This window comes from Abramis brama (genome assembly GCF_963993115.1).
Source record: "Abramis brama genome assembly, chromosome: 4".
In the NCBI taxonomy this organism is placed as follows: Eukaryota; Metazoa; Chordata; class Actinopteri; order Cypriniformes; family Leuciscidae; genus Abramis; species Abramis brama.
In genome coordinates, this window is record NC_139966.1 from 45874393 (window position 1) to 45897282 (window position 22890).

A 22890-nucleotide genomic window follows, 5' to 3' on the forward strand; every position below is an offset into this window, starting at 1 on the left:
AGCAGTTTCAAAGAAAATACCAATTTGTTTGTTTGTATCTACAGTAGATGCCAGATGCTGGACCACTCAGGTGCACCTATGCCTAAATTAGTGCCTAAGTTAATGCCTAGTTAGCATAAATGCAGGTAGTTCAAGTGCTTCAAGTAATTTACTGGACGGTGGAACTAGCTTATTGTTTATAAAATTGTTGTTCAAAGACTTACAGAATGACATTAATGATTATAGGCTAGAACTCTTTGTTTCTTTGGCATTGATGACATTTTAAAATGACAATATACTGTCACCTAGTGGTTTGACACTCAAAGTACACTGTTGCAACCAACATATTTTAAGGCAAAAAACATTTTCTTACAATGTTCAAAGTAATATATATATATATATATATATATATATATATATATATATAATAAAAACTATAGTTACATAATTATAAGTAGTTGTAAAATAATTATAATTATTCAAATCTATGCAATCTGTTAGCAAAAACTATATTTTCCCCCATAGAATGTAACTAAATAAAGCCATGTATATTTTTAAGATGTAGATTTTGTAATTTTAGTACCTCAGCTTAAACTTATTTATTTCAGTTAGTCGTCAAGGAACAAATTTAACTGTATGTTTTTCATCTAATAATTATATTTGTATTTTATTTAAGCTTTATTTCAATGTTAAGTAATTTTAAGTGAATGACTTTAAATGATTTTGTTTCTAGTTTTAGTGAACAATAACAACACTAATTCCAAACCCTTCTCTGCTTACTCAGCTGTGTTCATGGACTCAAGCGCTTCTAGAGTGATGGATACACCAAGGTTGCTGTTAATTAGCAGTGAGACGAAAAGTGCATGTTTCAAAAAGTGCAATCATTTCCTCACAAAAAACAATGTTCTTGTTAGCTGGTTATTCAGTGTTCCACTGCCAAAGTAATTTGTTATCCTGGGGACAGCAGCACAACCCCATTATGATTTTTTTAAATTTATTTTCAACTTCTGAAGGTTATCTGGAAGAGCGTTGCCCCTATTACAATTTCAGAACTTCCTATTGAATTGTTCTGCTCTGTGAAGCCTATTATTTGATACCAACCAGCCATAAACCACAGAAATGAATTAATCTAATCACATACTGATGCGATAGATGATAGAATCAGGGTTTAATCCTTAGTACAAATAAATAGCTTCCGGTTATGTGTGTGTTTGTGTAAGCAACACTCCAGGCAATTAATCAATCAAAGCATAATTTTTGAAAGCCAAGAATGGATCTGGCTCCTGAAAGAGCTGCAAAGGAATTATTTAAATAATTGTCTTTTGATGATTTGTATTGTTTGCACTGGGAATAATCTGGGAATCTGATCAACAACACTGGACACTCTGGCACAGTGTCTTCCTTCAAAGAGCTGTTCTCAGTCTTCATTAGTGGCTTCATTAGCGTTCTCACATCTCTGAGCACTCGTAATCAGGTTGATGATGAGAACTGGGTATTTCACGGCTCAAGTTGCCAACTGAAAGAATTATCGATTGAGTTGTCTTTATTTCTATTAAAATATTGAAAAGATATAAACTATTTGCCTATGAAAGCTATATATATATATATATATATATATATATATATATATATATATATATATATATATATATATACCAGTATGTGTGTGTGTATTTAGCCTATATGTGTGTGGATGAGACAGATTATTGCAAATCTCAGATTTAGTGTAGGTGGGAGAGGAAAGGATCATTCTTTGATTCCAGCTCAGGCTTCACAGAGGGCCTGTGGGGGACCTCAAGGAAGTTTGAAGCAAGGTTGGAGCAAATAACTATTTCTGATTCCTACTTCCATTTGGAAAAGGCGTTTTTCAAGCACTTTTGTAGACTGAAACAGGAGGAATGGATCTACGATCTGATACGGGAAGAGAGACTTAAAACAGTCTGGGACCTAAACATTTGGAAGAATGTCTCATCACCATCAGATCCTTACCGAAATACAGACTCTGTGATTATAGCCACAGTTATTTAAGTATTAAAAGGCACAATCATTTGTAGTAAATGAACAGCCATTGAAGTTGGCTGCTGTATATTGCAATTTCTTAATGTATTAACTTTACTGAAACTAATATTTCTGGTACCATATTCTGTTTTATTTTATGACAGTTTTTTTGTAAATTGATCATTTAGCAACATTGCATGCCATAGGCTAAAGTTGAAATGAATATCAGTTATCTGTTATATTTAATTATTGTGTAGGCCTAAAATATATCTGAATGTATCTTATTTTATTATGTCATTGCAGGGACGTGCACAGGGGGGTTGCTCAGGTTGCCCGGGCAACTGCCCATATGCCCTTCTCGACTCACGTTGCCCTTCCAAGGGGGAAAAAAATAAATAAATAAAAAGTACAATGGATGCAGAATTTCACGTAGGCATAGATAATAAAAAAAAATCGCAAAGCCTCATTCAATTCCATTCGGGCACCGAAAGTGAAAGTCAGTAGGGGAAGGGCAAACTCTGTTTATGTGGCTGCAGCGCTGCACGCGACCGGCACCTGAGCTGAGCCTGCATTAGCGGCCCTAAGGAGATTATCGCGGTTGTCGGGTGAGACTCAACGTGTTCGGAAAAAGTGAGTTTGTGATGTATAACAAACGAACAATCATCATCAGGGTTCCAGACTGTGACCATTTTTTGAGAATGTGCGAGTTAAAAATTGTATGTGGTCGCATTTGTGCGAGTGCATGGTCATGTACTACTCAGTTTAATTCACGCATGAATTTTCCTGCATTGAACTTGTTTTAGCGCCCGCCAAAGTGAATTTTTGTCCCGCCAAAGTCTTATTTGATCGGTGAGTAATGTAGATGAACTGCTGCGCTTGTGACAGCGCATGTTTAACTGAAAGAACGAGCAGAGAGAGAGAGAGAGAGCGAGAGAGAGAGACCCGATTGCGCGCGCGCTCTCTCTTTCTTCGGAGCCAGGCGAAAGTGTAAACAAGACCGTCTCCAAACTAAGCGCTGTCTTGCTCTCTCTCTCCCTCGCACATATTAATCAAAATAAATCGACATGGTGGTAAAAGGTCGGGAGACCAAAAGTTTCATGTGGAGCATTCTGAGATTTTTTTTCTCTCCTGAATTACCGCTGGGTGTGAATTGTGCTAAATAAGTTGCCTTATCTTCTCTGAAAAGCGTTCCGGACATTCAGCTGACATAAAACAACACTTTAATCAAACGAAAAAAACTATCCAGTGATGAAATGTTTTCTGTGTTGACACAAATCTTGGATGTCCATGTCCTAACTGCTGGGATAATCACACAGCGCGCATGACACGTCCAATTCGCGAACTAATGACTCCTTTGAACCGATTCATTTTAATGAATGGTTAAAACAACTGCTCTTTCCAGCAGTGAACTCAGGAGACGTCTGAATCGGTGTATAACTAATCAGTAACACTTTACAATAAGGTTCTATTTATTACATAAATTACATAAAAAGTACAGTTTGCTTACTCAAGCTTAAGCTTTAAAATAAATAAAACCTCTTGTTTTTTTTAAAAAGCATATGACTGCATTTTTCCACACAGTGCTATCAAGAAGAATCGTTAAAGAATCGGATCGATAATCAGAATCGTCAGTGGTATTATTATTGATCAAATCTGTGTTATTAGTACTAGTTAAGGTGATTGAGTGCTGTATTTCAGTGTTTTACTTCTTTGCGTATATATACAGTATTTTAATAAAGACCCTGTAATTCTCAGTCCTTCATATAGCCCTTTTTTTTGGAGGTGGGGGGGGGGGGCTTTTTTCAGGTCAGAGCAACTGCCCCTCAAAATTCCTGTGCACGTCCCTGTGTCATTGTACTGAAACGTTGGCAATATTACATGCAAAATCATGCCATTGAAAACTTGAAATTTAATTTAAATTGATTAGGGACTGTTATTTTTTTTTTATTTAAGTGGCTACTGGAGGAGTTTTGAGACTTGACCCTCCCTTCGCCAGCAATACATTTTTCTATGACCCTCCAAACTGATTGTGAAAAAAGACATGACCCTCCCCGATAATTTATTGATTACTTAAATTGGCAAAGATGTCAGATAGATAGCCATTGTTTTTTTTTACAACCATGACAAACGACTTACGCCCGTTTCACACATACTCCGTTTGCAGTGCGTATGCGGTGCGTCTTTTTTTCTGTACCCATGTTAGAGCTTTCACATTGCACGCGGATGCGGTCCGGCAATGCGTTCCAGGTTACGGTGTACATTTTAGGACATCCCCAGAGCTATGAAGAAAAGGCATCATGCCTCAGACTAAAAGGCTTCAGTCATTGGACAAAACGGCATCGCGCCTCAGACTGAAAAGCTTCAGGTCTCAGGAAAAACAATGTCAGGTGTCAGGTCTCCTACAATTAGGCATCAGACGAAACAGCCTCAGACAAAAAGGCATCAGACATAAAGGCATCGGACGAAACGGACTCAGACTAAAAGGCATCAGACGAAACGGACTCAGTGCTGCTCCTGCTGCACATACGCACTCCACGCGGAGTAGGCTATGTGTGAAACAGGCGTTAACCTTTTACTCATCTTACACATCACACTCCACTGTTATGGTGGCCATTTCAGCAGATTTACTCACTAACATTGTTGTGGAAACATAATAAGCATGGAAACTATAATGGTGGTAGCGCACATTCTATCAGCTGCAGTTCTGGCGCCTCAGTCCCAATACAATAGGCTACTGTAAAACTCGACGTACATTCACATCACATGTTAATGCAGCGGTAGAGTTACACTCACAGGACACTGCACTTATTCACAATAACAAAAGTTCATTATTTGCTTGTGCTTTAAAGCTTTGCCGGGTAAACATTTCATTGGCGTTCTGTTCTGACATGATGCATTTTTTTCTGAGCGTGTACACCACGAAGCGCGCACACACTGTGAAACAGCGCCAAACTGGATTTGTGTTGGGTCAGACCCATCTACTAGCGATGGAATAATATGCACAAAACAAGCCACTTTGAAATTTTGCTTTTTTCATGAATACAAAAGTTGGGTGACCCTCGCCCTAGACTAAACAAAGTTGGATGACCCTCCCCTCAACAAAGAATAAAAATACATGACCCTCCACTATTTTCCTCCGGTGGTCCATTCCATAAATAGCCTACCGAACGGTCCCTAATGAGGTAGATAGATACCTATATAGAGAGAGAGAGAAAAGAACGCTTGTGGGTGCGGGTGTGTGAGCGCGCGCGTGTGCGTGTGCGGGTGGGTGAGAGAGCGCGCGAGTGTTCCCTCTAGCCAGTCGGACAGGTTCAGATGAGTCCTGTGCGTCCTCATCCATCAGCTGTGGGGACTTTTGCTCTACCGATTTTTTGGTCCACTTTTTGTAATACTGTTTTTTTCTATTAGCTTCAGTGATCTATTTTGGAGACGAATAATTTAAATCTTCCCTCGCGATCGGTCTCTGGCAGTTTACGAACAGAAATCTTGATCTGCCTTCGCGAGTTGTTTCTCCAGAAAGGTGAGTGTTGAACTTTCTGTTTGTTTCAACTGGTTAGGTTTACATTTTTCAGTCGCGCGTGTTTGTAAACTTTAAAAACAACGTCTGTTCGCTTTATTTCCCTGAGTCTCGCGCGTTACTTATGACTTTAACTGTTATTACGTTTGGGAAAATTTTGTTAATTTGGCTAAATCAGAAGATGTATGTGATTTAAGTGGATTCACAGTTACCGATTTTGAAACTTTATAACACTTACAACCCAAACATCAAGTCTCATTATTGACATTATTTAGCGATAAAGCACGCGCTGGGGTTGGTGAAAAAAAAAAAAAAAAAAAAAACTGCTCTCCTTTACTCATGTTGGCTTTTTGTAGCCGGATGTTTGTTCCTGTAACACTGTGCTGATGCTTGACATATGTTTTCTTAATCTGGCCCATTCCCACCTAAGATGCTCTTTAGTAATGTTAAACAAGGTTTAATGATGGGATATTTAGTTCTACATGTTGTGTTTGATTGGCTGTGAACCATTTGTCACAGCCCGAAGAAAGCACAGCTATCTCTGTTCCTGTCGTCATCATCTGAAGAGTTTCACTTACCTTCATTTCATTTTCTCTTGACTTGCTTATTCTCCCAATTACACCAATTACACCAAGCTCTCATATTATACAAGCTGTTGTGATAAAATCTCTGTAAACTCTTACATATTGTTTCAATGTCTGACAGTTTTGTAGGTTTCAAACCATTTTGGATACCGTTAGGCTAGGCTGAACCCACATCATTGCATTCTGCACATTTGAAATGCTAGGTGCACATATCTGAGGGTCATTTAAATCTGGATATAATGCAGGAGGCTGTGAAACACAGTTCATGTTTCATGAGTTGTAAGTGATGTGAGACAGACACAGAAGTGTAGGCTAGTTCACTCAAAGTCAGGTTTATTAAAGGGGTCATATAATGGTACATGCACTTTTACAAGTTGATTGTACTGAAATGTGTGTTGGCAGTGCCTGTACACAAACATCATAAAATGATAAAAATCCATCCAGTGTTTTTTTTTAAATCTCCTTATGTTTTCCCCCATCTCAAATCAAGCCGTTCGATTTTGTGACGTCACAAAATCGACGCCCCTCCCACAATTGTTGATTGACAGCAGTGTTTCAACACAGACCCGCCCTCGCTCGTGAGGGAGCTGTCAATCATAGTCCGCGCGGACCGGCGCGGTCATTGTTGATACGCTGGAGCACTGTCTATGAGCAGAATGGCGTCTAAGCAGAGGCGGACAGAGTACACAGCTTCATTACTTGAGTAAAAGTACAGATACCCCTTGCTAAATTTTACTCAAGTACAAGTAAAAGTACTACAGTCAGATGTCTACTTAAGTAAAAGTACTAAAGTACTTGTTTTTAAAAGTACTTGAGTATCAAGAGTACAAGAGTACATTTTCTTAATATTGCATTACTACTGCCACAGTGCTTACATTGGTAAACACAGCAAACACTTGAAGCGAAAACTATCATTAACTTGTTCAGAAAATTGAAATAATCTGGCGAGGTGGGGCCACGGGAGCGATATTTTTTTTCCTAGGGGAAGACTCATGAATATTTCCTAGGGGAAGACTCATGAATATTCATTAGGGAAGTCATCCCTGATTGGTCTGATGACCTACCCCTAACCCCGCCCCTAAACCTACCCGTCACTGGGGTTAAGACCAATCAGTGATGACTTCCCTAATGAATATTCATGAGTCTTCCCCTACCATCCTGGGGAAAAAAATACTCCCGGGATGGACCTGCTGCGTCTTCATCCATTGTTTCGTCCATGGTTTCGTCTCTTATCTAAATCTGACCATGGAGTTGACTTTGGCGGAAAGCTGAAGGTGATTGCTTGCTGATAGGCTGTCCCAATCAGTGGCGCCTGCACAATCCAATCACATTTGAGAGGGAAACAACAAATTGAGGGTTTCCGAGATGTTTTTTTTTTTTAGAAGAAGAAGTAATGGGTACTCACAGTTATGGATAGAAATGTAGTGGAGTAAAGAGTACAATATTTGCCTCTCAAATGTACTTGAGTAAAGTCATGAGTACTCCCCAAAAATGATACTCGAGTAAAGTACAGATCCCTCAAAATTGTACTTAAGTACTGTACTCAAGTAAATGTACTCCGTTACTGTCCGGCTCTGCGTCTAAGTGATTGTGGTGTTCTGTTCTTGGGTGTAATCATAGACTGTAAAAAAATATGGACGTAGTGTCCGTGACGTCACCCGTAGGTTTCTGAAGAGCATTTTTGAAGCCTAAAGTGGGCGGAGCCGGCCGTCGCCATCTTGGCCTTGCGTCACTCCCGGATAACAGAAAATAGACAAACAGGCGGGGCGTGAGTGGAGCTGAGGAGCCTGGCTATCTGAAATCACCTAGCTCGACGTGATCAGCTGATGATGTAAAGCCAATTAAACGTTCCTATTTTTGCCCTTCGAAATATTATAATAGTTAAAAGACATGGCTACAAGTGAGACTGTGTATTACTTCGAGAGTGTTTGTGTATGACAGTGATTTATGTGCATACATGTCCATCACTCTTTCGTGGTCCGTCAGCGCGGCATCGCTCAAGTTCGTAGAGAGCTTATTCAGTCCATTTTAAATTCTGATGTTGGCCGTCTCTCAAATGGGTTATGGTTTAACCGTTAAACCATAGATATATTGCCTTTGAAGTGCAAATAAATGCGCTAGAAAATCCGCGCTCATTCATGTGTATTTATTGCACGGACGGAGAAAGCGCCGACGCCTGCATGATTTCATCTGACGGTAACTTACATAAGCATATTATAATCCATCTGTTCCATGGGAGCAGAACGAACGAGCATTTATTGACGTTTTAAATTTGAAAACCCCAAAAAGCAACGAAATTGTCAGACATCCATTAGTGCATGTTCACAGAGGAAAACAACTGAAATACAGCGCTGGTTGTTCTCTCGAACGATAACGACGGAATCCAAAGACGTGGGCTTTGTAACGTTACCCAAGTATTAAATTGTATGAAATAATAATCCCGAAAAAAAGCACAAACACTGCAGAGATGGCAAGTTCAGCAGCTAACATTGCTGAGGTGAAGTGACGGCTAGTAACAGCAGACAAACGGCTAGCACTGACAGCGGCAATCCATCTGTCACTCAAGTGGCTTGGCCACACCCTTAAATTTAAATATTAATCAACTAAACGGACGAGTTATAAAATAATTCACCCCCCTCACAGTTGTTATGAAGGGCAAAATTAGCTGTATAGACCAAATCCACATACAGACACCAGGCTTTAAACACGTTTTTTTCTGCTGTAAAATTTGGCATTTTAACATGGGGGAGATACAGATTTGACTCACTTCTGACAACAGCCTCAAGCGGCCAGTCAACGAATTGCAGTTTAACTCACTTCCGTGTTGGTTTCAAGAGAGAGACGGGGAGGTTGCCGCTTGGGTGTAATAAGGAACACAGCAGTCATATTGATGTTCCTAAATCCGAACCGCTGAAGACGCAGTGGCTGAGTTTGTTTTTGAAGGGAATATTCCCCTCGATCAACGTCAATGCTTTCATGTTTGCGCGAATCATTTCACACACCAGACTGCTTTACAAACGAGGTCAGTATAAAGCTGGTTTTGCTAAGAAGCTGCTCCTGAAAAAAGGATCGGTACCAACTATTCGTGTTCCTGCTGCACCTCCAGAAGAAGAAGTGAGTGTACGTTTTATTAACCTTTATATTAATATTTATATTAATCTTTGCAAATCGCTTGCTGCACGCTTCACGATGAATGCGGCTAAGGTTTACACTCAGGGTACATTACGGCATGTTTTCTATGTACGACATTCATAATCCCACGTTTATAATGAACAATGCGTTATGGTTATTGTGTTATTACAAAGTGCAGAACGCACTATGTACGCACAGAACAGAACATTATCATTTAAAGACACATGCACTTAAACGGCGTGCTGAAAACAGAGCTGTTTTTGACCAGGTAAAATTAGTGTTTTCTTACAATACTAATGAGAATTTCTAATTAAAGTATATTACAGACTTTTAATTTAGACCCTAAAGAATCATATTAGCTTGTACAAAAATGGCATTATATGACCCCTTTAAAGGTGCTCTAAGCGTCACGCGTTTTTTAGGCCAAAACATTTTTTGTCACATACAGCAAACATCTACTCACTATCCGCTAGCTGCCTGTCCCCTGAACACACTGTAAAAAAACGCGGTCTCTGCAGACACCACAGGCTCCACAAACAGAAAGAAAAACAAATTGGGCTAACCCGCACCACGAAACATAATAAACTGTTCCAGCCAACAACGGACAAGAAGGATTTGGGGTGGGGTTTGGGGGGTTAGTGCGCAGATGAGGAGGAGGGAGGGTCTAGCTAGCCTCCGTTTTGTTTGAAACGGCACACAACAATGAAGTGCTGAGGCTGTAACCCTCTTTAAGTCAAGTCGCCTCTCTTGAATCCTAACACTCATTGTGAACAATTATCTCTCTGGCAGTGGAACTCGGTCGCTGTTGTCTCTCACTCTCGCTGTCAGACCACCAGAAGTTTTCACCGGAAGTACTGGCCCACACACTCCATAGATATATACACACACTCAAGGTCGTGGTCGCCATACTGTGCACGGAGCGAATACTAAACGTCAACAAGAAGTGACGTCACCCAACATCACTTAGAGCACCTTTAAGCTCATACTAGGGTATATATAGCAAGTCTAGTACTAACCAAAAACCTTAACAGGAAGAGTGTAGTAGATAAACGACTCCTTATATGGTAAGGAAATAATTATGGTGGCTTCTTATAGGAAATAACTAATACGTGCCTTAAGGGCTTCTGTGACTAAACAGTTTAAAAAAGAAATGAGTGATATGAGATGCAAACATTATCTCTTAACACTAAGCTATCAACATGATATTTGAAGTATTGTTGGGAATTATTTGAATTTTGAAAGATATTATGAACCTACAAATACACTTCCAGATACATACACGCACACACTTACACAGAGGCCCGAAGCACAGAAGACGGAAAGGACGGAAGAATGCCCATATATGGGGAACAATGTCGACACCAGAAGCCTCCTTGACTGAGGGAATAGAAGGTTGATGTAACATGATTTAGTTCCTCTTGAAAAAACCCAAGAAATTGCATAGGAACAATGTAACCCATTTTCGTAAATATGACTGCTTTTTGAATGTTAGTTGATTTTGATGTCGTGTGCATACCTGGGGAGAAATTAGTTCTCTTCAAGTTCAGTTTATTAACTGAAATTCTTTTTGCTTAAATTGCTCTGCTGTATTATCTTAACTTGAATAGCTCGGATGATGACAAGTTATTTTTTTTACATCTATTGCTTGAACTGCTTACAAGGTAAATAGCCTATGTCATTTTCCACTCATACAGGACTGCCCTGTTGATATTGGATATGCTGAAGTATTATAACCTGTAACCTTTTGATGATTTGCTACAAATATTAATCATTGTGTAACCAGTATTTTTATTTTTTGTTCAAATAATTTTTTATTTTATAAAGACAAACACTGTTCAGTTTTACTTCAGCTTACAAAGACAGTTCTATAAGTAATAGAAAGAGCATTATAGTATATCTTGCAAGACCAAGGACAACGAAGGATCCAGGAAAGATTCTGCTGGAGGGTAAGCATGAATTTGATCAATAGGCCTAGTTGTCAATGACTGTTATTGTTTCACGAAGGTGTAGGGACACACCTAGATTTACTGGTATAGGCTAAACAAGCTAGTGAGGATTTAATCCTATTCTGACCTGACAGCAAAAGACTACAGAGCTACTTCGATACTAGGGAGATGAGATAAATACCAGATCTCACCACAGTATAAAAGTGCATGGTGCACACAAATATTAGATACAATATTACATTTTTAATTATTCTATTATGTAACATTTTTTATCAGTATTTAGTAAGTCAGTGTTAATGAATACAAGCTTATTTATAATCAATATTTCTCTTGCCATCAGTAGTACACACAGGCTTGTATTTAGCAAGCATCTCCATTTTTATTGTTCCAACTTAGGGTTATGGACTTCAACACACCCAAAACCTTCAGTATTAAACTTCTGGATTTATCCTGGACTTTTTGTGCTACAGACACAAGTTATACTTCAAAAAATGTGGGATGTTTGCCATATTCAGGGAAAAGAATATCAAAGACACTTTTAACTAGAGACCACAAGAAGTTTTACGTTCACACCAAGTACGATGGCCCTTGTGAAATACTGCTGTGCCCCTGTAAAACATTACTGATAAATCATTGTCTGTCAATGGAGATTATCATATAAAAAGAATTGGAAAAAAATCCAGGTCCAGGCACTCAGTAGGATGCAAAAGTTAAAAAGCCTTTATTATTTTAAAGGGCTAAAGCATTAAAACACCAACGCGTATCGCCCCAATGGCCTTCATCAGGGTGTTGGTAACAAACAAACAGAATCAAGCCATACTTATAGTTGCATTGATTTCAGGTGTGCCACTCTGGCACTTGCAACACAATTTCTTTGCCACTAGAGGCAGTAGTTCAGGTCATGTCTAATACCAGAGGTTAAACCAAACAAGACCTAATGAGACATCTCCAAGTGGAAAAACAGGAGTGACACCACTGCAAACATCCAATGTACTCCCCACACAACATGCACCAAAAGTCAATAAACCAGTTACACATCATAATTCTTAATTCATAGTCAAGATGGTTCTAAAACAACATGAATAGTATACAAAAATGGCAGTTGGGTCTATTGCATTCAAAAATTATAATTTACAAACCGCAATATGCTGTCCCTATAGAGAGACAATAATTATAAAAAGGGTGAAAGGTCAAAATCTTCATTGAGACCTAACTAGTGGCCCTCAAGGAATAGATCCAATATGTTTCCCTCTGTTTAAGGCGTTTGATTATATCCCCACCCCTGGCATCAAGGCGAATAGCCTCAATGCCCACTACTCGTAAGGTCGAATCCCTCCCATGTTTTGCGTCTATATAATGTTTGGCCATTGGATAATTCATATTTCCAGTCCGGGTGGCATACCTATGCTCAGCTACCCTGTCTCTTAGTCTCCTTTTAGTGAGGCCTACGTAAAAGCAGCCACAAGTACACTCTAATCGATAGACAATATGGGTAGTATTGCAATTTATAAAACTGTTAATAGTATAAGTCTTATTACTGAAAACATCCATAAATGTAGCAGTTTTAGCCATATTCTCACAATAATTACAATTTACACAAGGAAAGTTTCCCTTGGGTTGACGAAGCCAAGTTTCACGTTTAGGAGCAGGGAGGTAACTTCTTACTAACTTGTCTTTAATTGTAGGGGCCCTCCTAAAGCTGATCCCAGGGGATTCTGTGAATATTTCCCGTAAAGTCGGGTCACATTCAATAATGTTCCAGTTTTTCTTAATGATGTATTTAATCTGGACAGCCTCCTTGCTATAATGAGTGACAAAGTAGGGTTTCTGAGTTGACACTCTTTTGGGTAAATATTTTTTTTCTAATTTTTAAAAATATTTCTTCAATTATTGCAGTATTTCAGATTAATATAGAGACTGGACCTAAATCAGTAATTTCAACTTAATGGCAATGAAAATTACCTATTAATTGTCATTAAAGTGAAATAACTGAACATAAACATACAAGCTTGATAAAAATGCTCATTTTAGAAGAATATTTCAGATGGCACTTAGAGGCTTTTGCATCTGAACTCTTCATATATATATATATATATATATATATATATATATATATATATATATATATATATACTTAAAAATAAATAAATAAATAAATAATAATAATATGATATATATGTATATATATACAGTATATATATATATATATATATATATATATATATATACTGTATATATCATATTATTATTATTTATTATTATTATTATTATTTTTATTTTTAAGTTGAACTTTTTAACTTTTTTTCATGTTTGTCTCTATGTTTCTTTTGTCTCCATGTTGCTTGCACCACATGACGTTTGGTGGAGAAAAGTTTTTCATATATTAATAATATTTTTAACAAAACTGCTCTTCTTTTTCCTCTAATAAAAAAAGATTATGCCAAACTCTTTATGATAGGACAGTTGTATCACCCTGACATTTTTTACTTTATGCCCCCCAAAATATATCAAAATACATTTTCATTCAGAAATTAAAAACATGCTCATCATAGGAGAGGTGTATTCAAGTCATTGTATGAATTGCTTGTATGTTTGAATAGATTAATAAATCCAGACACCCTAGTGGTTTGGTGATGACTTTTTCACAGGCCAAAAAATTGGTCGTGGACCTCTCATGTGACATAAATATTGTTTTCTTTCTCTCTCTTCAAGAGATGGCGTGGAGGTCCCTGGCAGTGCTGTCCCTGCTACTGTGTTTTGGCTCATCTTGCTGTGATGATACTCAAGAGCAGTTCTTGTCTGCAGCTGTCATCAACAATGTCGTTCAGGACCCTCAAACCGGACGAATCTACCTTGGTGCCATAAATAGGATCTATCAGCTGAACTCTAATCTAAAGCTGGAGAGCAGTGCTGTAACTGGCCCTAAGAATGACAACCCACATTGCCGTCCACCGATCACTGCACAGTGCACTGACGCAAAGGAAACAAACAACATCAACAAACTCCTGCTGGTTAACTCTGCCAATGGCACCCTAGTCGTTTGCGGAAGCCTTTTCAGGGGCATCTGCTCTTTGGTAAACCTTCACAGCGTGGACAAACTGGTGTACTACAGTGACACCAAAGGTGAGAAGACATACGTGGCCAGCAGCGAGGAGTCTGTTGCAGTGGTGGGGGTCATTTCTTATTATATAGATGGTAATTCTAATAAAAACCTCAGCGTATTTCTAGTAGGGAAGGGCTACGGTGGCTCTGATAGCTCAAAACTCATCAGCACTCGGTTGCTGCAGGAGCATTTGGAAATGGATGTTTTCGAGAACATGGTTGAAGCTTCCACTGTGCAAGCTAGCCCTTTTGTCCAGCGCTACCTCCACGACTTTCGCCATGCATTCAAGGATAATGGTTACATCTACTTCCTGTTCTCACGCACTTCGGGCACCAGTGACAGCAGGAAGATCACGTTTGTAGCACGCCTGTGCGAAAATGACCATCATTATTATTCTTACACTGAACTTCAGCTCAACTGCACCGTCAGTGTTGAACAACAGGAGAACACGTACAACAAGGTCCAAGCGGCATATCTGGCCAAACCTGGTGAAGTTTTGGCTAGGAATATCACCTCTTCGAATCTCAACGATAAGGTTCTATTTGTGGTGTTCAGTGCGGATGAGGATGGCGGTCGATCAGCCTTGTGCATGTACCCACTCAACAGCATTAACTCTAGGCTTGAGGAGGTGATTGAATCCTGCTACATAGGAGAAGTTCTGGAGGACGAGAAACCAAAGACCGTTTATTTACCCTACATACCCAGGACAGAGGCCATCTGCAGGACCAAAAGAGATGTGAGTTGTTGCGTTTCTTCAACTCTGCTTCCGTGTTGTGTGGTCGTTTACAACCTTTTTGAATGTGCTGTGTATTTTCGCCCAACAGAAGGATATGGTGAAGGAATATAAATGTGGTGCAGAGTTCCTGCCGTCTCCACTAGCCAGTAAACCTGAGTATGCTCTGTCTGTCAAACCCATCTACACCCGAAATGACATGCTGACAGCTGTAGCTGTAGCGGTGGAGAATGAGCACACAGTGGCATTCTTGGGAACCGGTGGAGCAGATGTCTTAAAGGTGAGTCCCATTCCAGGGTCTGGTTTCTATTCTCTTTAAAGACCCCCTGAAATCAAAATTGTAAGTTTTTTAGCTATCATGAATAAGCTGTTGTATTCCAAACCAATGAAAAACTTTGCATTTAGAAGATATAAGCATTCAAAAGTTACAGTCCCTCACTTCCATTAAAATGCATCATGGATTTTTGTCATCACCGCAGACTTCAGCTTCTCATCACATCTTCTGTCCAATCAAATGCTCTCTAGAATGTAAACCATCCCGCCCCCTATGCTATAAATACCACCTGGCCAAAGCGACCGTTGCGTTGACATGCCACGGAGCAATATGGGTTTTTACCAGGGTCGATATTATCCCCACCACTTTTTGAAACATCTCGCAGCATGGATGTACTTAATACAAATAAATACAACATCTCCATCTAACTAGCAGGGCATTAGTTTAGTTCCTTTGTCAAATAAGAGGTGTTCTAGCGCTGAAATGTGTTGTTTTTTAAATCAAGCTGCTGAGTGCTCGTTGCCGCTGCTATTAGTGGCATGGATACAGTGTTGTATCCATGCCACTCTTGTGGCTCGCGCACAGGCTCGGTTTTGATAAGAAAAAAAACTATACGAGTGTGGATTAGAACACAGAACCTCTGACACGCTGGGCAAAAGTTCTACCACTAGACCATGAAAGGTCACGCGAAAATTCTCGGCTAAATGTCCTAAATGTTTATTGTACACATATATTGTACATATATCTTAGCATTTTATAGCAGCCCCCCCCCCCCCCCACACACACCTGTCCCACCCACTTTTTAAAACAAAATTACGCCACTGGTTGGAGATGCGTTTTCGGATGATCAAGTTTTTTTCCCGGTTTCCAACTGTACGTTGGTTAAGAATGAAATGGCTAGAATTTATTCAGGTAAATTTCAGGTTTGACTGCTGTGGTGGTCTGGCTTTGTGCAATAATATGGGCTGGTAAAAAAAATAATTGTTGGTTCAAACCCAAGGATGGATGATTTATGAGCTACAACCACTTGAGAGCAATGCACTTAACCCCAGGACTTGCTGTAGCTGTACTACCCCGTAATATAGTGTTTACTTGTAAGTCGCTTTGGATAAAAGCATTTTCAAAATTAATAAATGAGTTCATTAACTTTTTGCTTGCAGGTGCATCTTGACTCCAGCCACAATGACTTTTATCACAGGATTCAAGGGGAACGCGCATATGGTGAGGTGAACAAAAACCTCTTTTTTGATTCAACTTTGGATCACTTGTACATCACCACTGGCAGAAAGGTTTGTCCATGTACACATTCACAACACTTATAACGTTAAGAAAACAGAAAAAATATATACAAATGTCACATGATATCACACATCTTGGCAACATCCCTAGAGTATGTTAACTGCCACAAAAAAGTTACAGCAGGCTGTATTCATATTCTTTTAGCCAATCAGAAGACTGCAAGGCGCTCTCTTCCCGTCAATCATTTTAAAAATTAACAAGACAGCCCATATTTTAGTGAATTAGAAGCAGGAAGCTGAGGTGTATCATTCAAGATAACAGGCATATTTCGCTTCATAAGCAGTTGTCAGTTTGTTGTGCATTTTTGTGTACACTGTTTTGCTACCAATGACCTGACTATAACCTTTGGGTCCTAAAGGTGCAGTCATATTAACCATTGCTCTTGCAAATTTTTTGAGAAACTCCTCAAAAACTTTGAGAAATATCAAACACCAATAATTTCAGTTGGAATCTGCCCTATTGGGAGTTTCTCTTGAGGAGAAAATTTGCCCCATTGACCAACAGAAAACTGCTTGGTTTGAAAGTGACAATTGACTTTTTTTATCCATTGTGACCACAGCTTAACATTCTTAATGGAGAAGCATAACCTTCAGTTACAGATGCATCAGCTATTAGGCATCTTAAACTAAATAAATAAACAAAATTTCTTGCTTCCTCTTTTGTGTAGATCACCAAAGTGCCAGTGCAGACCTGTGACCAGAATAATGACTGTCACTCATGTGTGTCCCAACTGGACCCATATTGTGGCTGGTGTGTGTTGGAGGGCCGGTAAGTCTGTTAGATTCATTTTATTACCAAACGCACAACATCATTTGGGCATTCTTGTCCAGTAAATGACAGGACAAGTAATAACACTGCCAAACTACAACAGAGTTTGATATTTCTACTGCCAAATAAAAGACTCATTGTTCCTTTGGGTCATGTGACTTCCATCTCTATTAAAGTATGTTTAGAGCAGGAAACTGTTTAGAAATCTCGTTTTAACCCTCTGGGGTTGAAAATAAACAGGTTGTGCTTTCTGCCTCTCCGTGAACTTTTTCTTAGAGCACGTCTTTAAACTTAAAACTCAGCAAATACTTGTCACACAGACATGAGCAATGTATCTTTATAAACATTTACGTGTCTACTTTTAAATTATTTAATTCAAAATGAAAACAAATATTCTCTGTTTATGTAATCTGTATGAAAAGAGAGAGATGTCAGTCGGAAGCTCATTATCTGCTAATGTGAACGCTTACGGAGAGTGCACGTTATTGAAATGCAAATGATCATCTGAGGCGACCCATGCAAACCTGTCAACTCCCACATCAATTTGATAAAACGCATCAAGTTTAATCAGATTCATGTACTTTACGTCGTCTTGGGACGCTGTGAGGAATAATAATAGCATAATAATAATAATTACAATCCTGGGAAAATTTACCTTAGAAGGGCTGGTTTCAGTTTTATTTCATGGAGCAATGGATCCAACTGAGGATTGTGAATAGCAAGTTCTATTAAACGACAGTAGTGTCTTTAAACGACAAAAAGACTGTTTAAATATGAATCCTGCGTGTTATGCATGTCTCTGTGTGAATGAATAGCACAGATGCACTCTTTTGTTTACTACACGCACTTACATTAGTAGACATGCTATTTTTACATGAACATGAACACATCGACTAGTTTGGCTTTTCCCAAACTATATTGCTATATGGAGATGAGTGAAATCGACTGAAATATGTTGAAATAAAATGTCTTTGTATAGGCAACGTACTAAACTGCAAATTAACATTTATATTCCCTATATTAATATATCATAAAAAGATAAAGATTATCATGCTGATTTCAAAGAAAGATTACAGTTGAAATAATGTTAAAATTGTAATTGTTGTTGATTTACCTGTAAAAACTTTTTAATAAAATAGCAAAAAATATATATTTGCAAGGTTGATGTAAACAAAATCTTAATAGGTTAATAAAAGACTTCTCATTAAATTATTTATTATTGTGTTTAGTTAGTGACAAATTTGGGGAGAGGAAAAAAACTTTCTGAAAATACAGTATGAGAATTAACTGCACAATTACTAGAAATTACTACCTTGGATATTATACAATTTGCATGCATACAACATCTAATTCAAGATGTTTCCAACTCTAACTTTGAACCAGTTCTATAGAATGGCCCATATAGCCTATTTGAACAGGATTTGTTTCCAGGTTTGACTGTGTACTCAAAATGTGCCTTTTGACTTTCATTCACATTTGGATTATATTGTTTACTATATTTTAAATAAACTACGCCCCTACGCATATTGCCTTTCTAAACAAAAAGTGTCAAAATTAGTCAAAAGTCTTGTGGACACATATTTAGTGTGTGTTTTGTGGCTTTTCTGTTTTTTCAATAACCATGCATAAATGTTATTCTCTCAAAAATACAAACATGTACATATACACTCACCTAAAGGATTATTAGGAACACCTGTTCAATTTCTCATTAATGCAATTATCTAATCTACCAATCACATGGCAGTTGCTTCAATGCATTTAGGGGTGTGGTCCTGGTCAAGACAATCTCCTGAACTCCAAACTGAATGTCAGAATGGGAAAGAAAGGTGATTTAAGCAATTTTGAGCGTGGCATGGTTGTTGGTGCCAGACAGGCCAGTCTGAGTCTTTCACAATCTGCTCAGTTACTGGGATTTTCACGCACAACCATTTCTAGGGTTTACAAAGAATGGTGTGAAAAGGGAAAAACATCCCGTATGTGGCAGTCCTGTGGGCGAAAATGCCTTGTTGATGCTAGAGGTCAGAGGAGAATGGGCCGACTGATTCAAGCTGATAGAAGAGCAACTTTGACTGAAATGACCACTCGTTACAACCGAGGTATGCAGCAAAGCATTTGTGAAGCCACAACACGCACAACCTTGAGGCGGATGGGCTACAACAGCAGAAGACCCCACCGGGTACCACTCATCTCCACTACAAATAGGAAAAAGAGGCTACAATTTGCACGAGCTCACCAAAATTAGACAGTTGAAGACTGGAAAAATGTTGCCTGGTCTGATGAGTCTTGATTTCTGTTGAGACATTCAGATGGTAGAGTCAGAATTTGGCGTAAACAGAATGAGAACATGGATCCATCATGCCTTGTTACCACTGTGCAGGCTGGTGGTGGTGGTGTAATGGTGTGGGGGATGTTTTCTTGGCACACTTTAGGCCCCTTAGTGCCAATTGGGCATTGTTTAAATGCCACGGCCTACCTGAGCATTGTTTCTGACCATGTCCATCCCTTTATGACCACCATGTACCCATCCTCTGATCCATCCCCCCACAGTCACCAGATCTCAACCCAATAGAGCATCTTTAGGATGTGGTGGAACGGGAGCTTCGTGTCCTGGATGTGCATCCCACAAATCTCCATCAACTGCAAGATGCTATCCTATCAATATGGGCCAACATTTCTAAAGAATGCTTTCAGCACCTTGTTGAATCAATGCCACGTAGAATTAAGGCAGTTCTGAAGGCGAAAGGGGGTCAAACACAGTATTAGTATGGTGTTCCTAATAATCCTTTAGGTGAGTGTATGTTGCTCACATATTATTGTAGCCCTGTTTGTGCTGAATGGAGAATAATGACAATTTTGCCATTTAATATGTTTAAGCAACTAAAAAAACACAAATGTCAGGGCATGTAAAAAAATCTCAAGGGCCCCAAAACCATGTTGGACCCCTAAAGGTTAAAAAAATAACCTCTTTAGTTCAGTTGTTAAATTTTAGCAAGTGCTACAGTATTACATACTTGTGTTCAGCCCAGTTAAAGGAAATGCAGTGTGGCTCATTACCCATGTTTGTCTGCTTTTCCTCCTGCAGTTGTACAAGGAAGAAGGATTGTCGCAACGGAGATGGAGAGAATGCCTGGTTGTGGAGTTCACAACAAACATGTGTAACCATTCAGTCCTCAGTCAGAATTCAGGAGGCATTCTGTATCAGAACGTAAGGCGGGTGTCAGCAAGTCTGGGCTACCCCTCGAGAAAACTAAAGGCTCTCATGAGAATTAACATTTGAACTCTCTCTTGCATATGTAACAGCAACATCCGAGATGCACCACAGAGTGCAGTCACACCTCACTTCTACAATCTCCCCCTGCCCCCCCCTTCTCCTCCTCACCTAAAACTTACTGAAAACCTATGCAATGTTAAAGGAACACGCCGACTTTTTGGGACTTTAGCTTATTGACAGTATCCCCCAGAGTTACGAAGCACTGCTACTTCTGCGGAGTGATTTACTCCAAATCGGAGCGAACTCTCTGCTCCTCACCACGGGGCTTCTCAGGTGCTGTGTGCAAATCACTCTGCCCAAGTAGCAATGCTTCGCCTTCTGAGAATATAATTCCCAGTATGTATATGGTTAGAAGATGGCTGTGTCTCATATGACCTTGTTATTTGTACATGCTGTGACTATACACATCACAACATGTAAATAGGAAAATGTTGGCGTTATTTTGTCACTTATTGGGAGCAGCATGCTAGCTGGAGCCGTTTACCTCCAGTCTTTGTGCTAAGCTAGGCTAGCGGTGGGTGCGTCAAGACAGAGTTATGGCACGCACGTAGATGAAAATGGTATGTATGGACTCTGGGGGATACCTTGAATAAGCTAAAGTCCCAAAAAGTCGGCGTGTTCCTTTAAATGTGTACAAAAAGTAACTAAACATGTTTGGTATCATTTAAAGTGTCTCAGTGCGCCTGGTAAAATGGTCTCATTCTCCCAGCCATAATGAAAAGCTAAAAAGAAGTTATAAAATATGAGAAATGTGATGTGCCCCTTAAAGGTGTGCCCTCCCCCAGATCCTCCATTCAAACTACCTCCTGTATGTAAATCAAGAACCCATTCAATTATAAATTCTGATCTCACAGTTGTGAACCCCTCAATAGGGGACCAAAATCTAATTATAATGACAGACACCACCATTTGGTAAGCATACTGAATTATCTGAGTTTATAAGAAAATGGGCACAAGTTTTGCGTCAGATTAGTGACAACTAATATTTGGCATCAATTCAAGTGTACTTGATCTGAAAGTAGTGAACTTCCATTTAGCAGCAGTTTGGGGAAATTGGCTGTTTCTATATTGTGATAATATACGACTGATGTCGTGGCCGCTATGAAGCCCATCAGCGCTGGCATGAAGAGGTGCAAGTGATTGGACTCCGTCTGCCTGAAATAATCCATTTATACACAAAGACATAAACATAAATGCATAGCGGTCGGTCGTAAAACTTTCATAAACTGAAACCCATTGGAGACGATTCCCTCTGCGATCTCGCACACATGCACAAACAGCAGTGTGAAGGTGAGGATCCAGTGCAGGTTGTGGCCTGGGAAGTGCAACATATCTTTATTTTCAAATGTATTATCTGATTCCCCTCTGTATCTAATATAACATACAGTTAACAATGACTTTTTCCTAGACATTTGTTAATCAGCACTTTGTATCTATCTCCGCCTGTCTCGTTCATACGTCGGTTTCCTTTCTTTGGCTAATAGTGTAATAATTATTCTATGGAAAACATTTTCTCATAATGAGATAGGGTGTAGGAGCCATATTTACCACCTTACTTAATTTTTATACATTTCTTAATTTAAATATCAGTATGTAACGACTGAGACAAGTCAGACACAACACTGTAAAAAATGAATCATGAGTCTTGTAATTTTCATCAAAAAAATTGAGGTGATCATTAAAAATATTATGTATATTTTATTAAGAAAATTGTGGTTCAGTGTTTTATTGAAAATATTGAGAACATTTCACTAATAACACCAAGAGATGCATTTTCCTATTTTTTTTTTTTAAGGAAACATACACAATTTTAAGGCTTGAATTGAAGAACTGATAAACCTCATAAAATTAAGGAAAAGGGGCTACCTATTTATTTTAAGAGAATTAGCTCATTTATGCGGTTTTATTTAGAGACACCATTGTTTGTTCCCAGGATGCTTTGCACATGTCTGGAAATGGAGAGTAAATCTTGAAATTAAATGTTATTTCATGTGTTTTTGAGTAAAGGGAAACATCTGTTAATTTGAAAGAGTTTTTATTATGTTAAAGTTTTGATCATTACCATTGTGCAGAAGAGTAGGGCTTGGTTAGGTTGTGAATAACTGCATTTATTGAATATTCTGAAGCATATTGTTTTATACATGTAGCAATAACTCTGCTAATGATAGTGCAGTAATGTTATGAATGCTCCGAGACACGAAGATTGATCATATCCATTCACTTGACTTCACACAATTTTGAGAATAAAAAATACTTCAAATAAAAAAGCACATTTCACTAAAAAAT

At 38.8% G+C, this 22890-nt stretch overlaps 1 protein-coding gene across 4 annotated transcripts; it reads left to right on the forward strand.

Moving 5' to 3' along the window:
- Positions 1–5279: 5279 nt before the first annotated feature.
- On the forward strand, positions 5280–22890 carry LOC311080674 (plexin-B2-like). 4 transcript variants are annotated; one of them, XM_084110761.1, is made up of 7 exons: positions 10461–10871; positions 11035–11156; positions 13869–14995; positions 15084–15272; positions 16427–16555; positions 17233–17333; positions 20416–22890. In XM_084110761.1, exons 3-7 carry the CDS (start codon positions 13871–13873, stop codon positions 20540–20542), a joined length of 1671 nt encoding a protein of 556 aa, XP_083966887.1. In that variant the 5' UTR covers positions 10461–10871; positions 11035–11156; positions 13869–13870; the 3' UTR covers positions 20543–22890. The 4 variants fall into 4 exon arrangements, with proteins under 4 accessions (XP_083966885.1, XP_083966887.1, XP_083966886.1 ...); XM_084110759.1 differs by lacking the exons at positions 10461–10871; positions 11035–11156 and adding an exon at positions 5280–5497; XM_084110760.1 differs by having other exon boundaries at positions 10461–11156.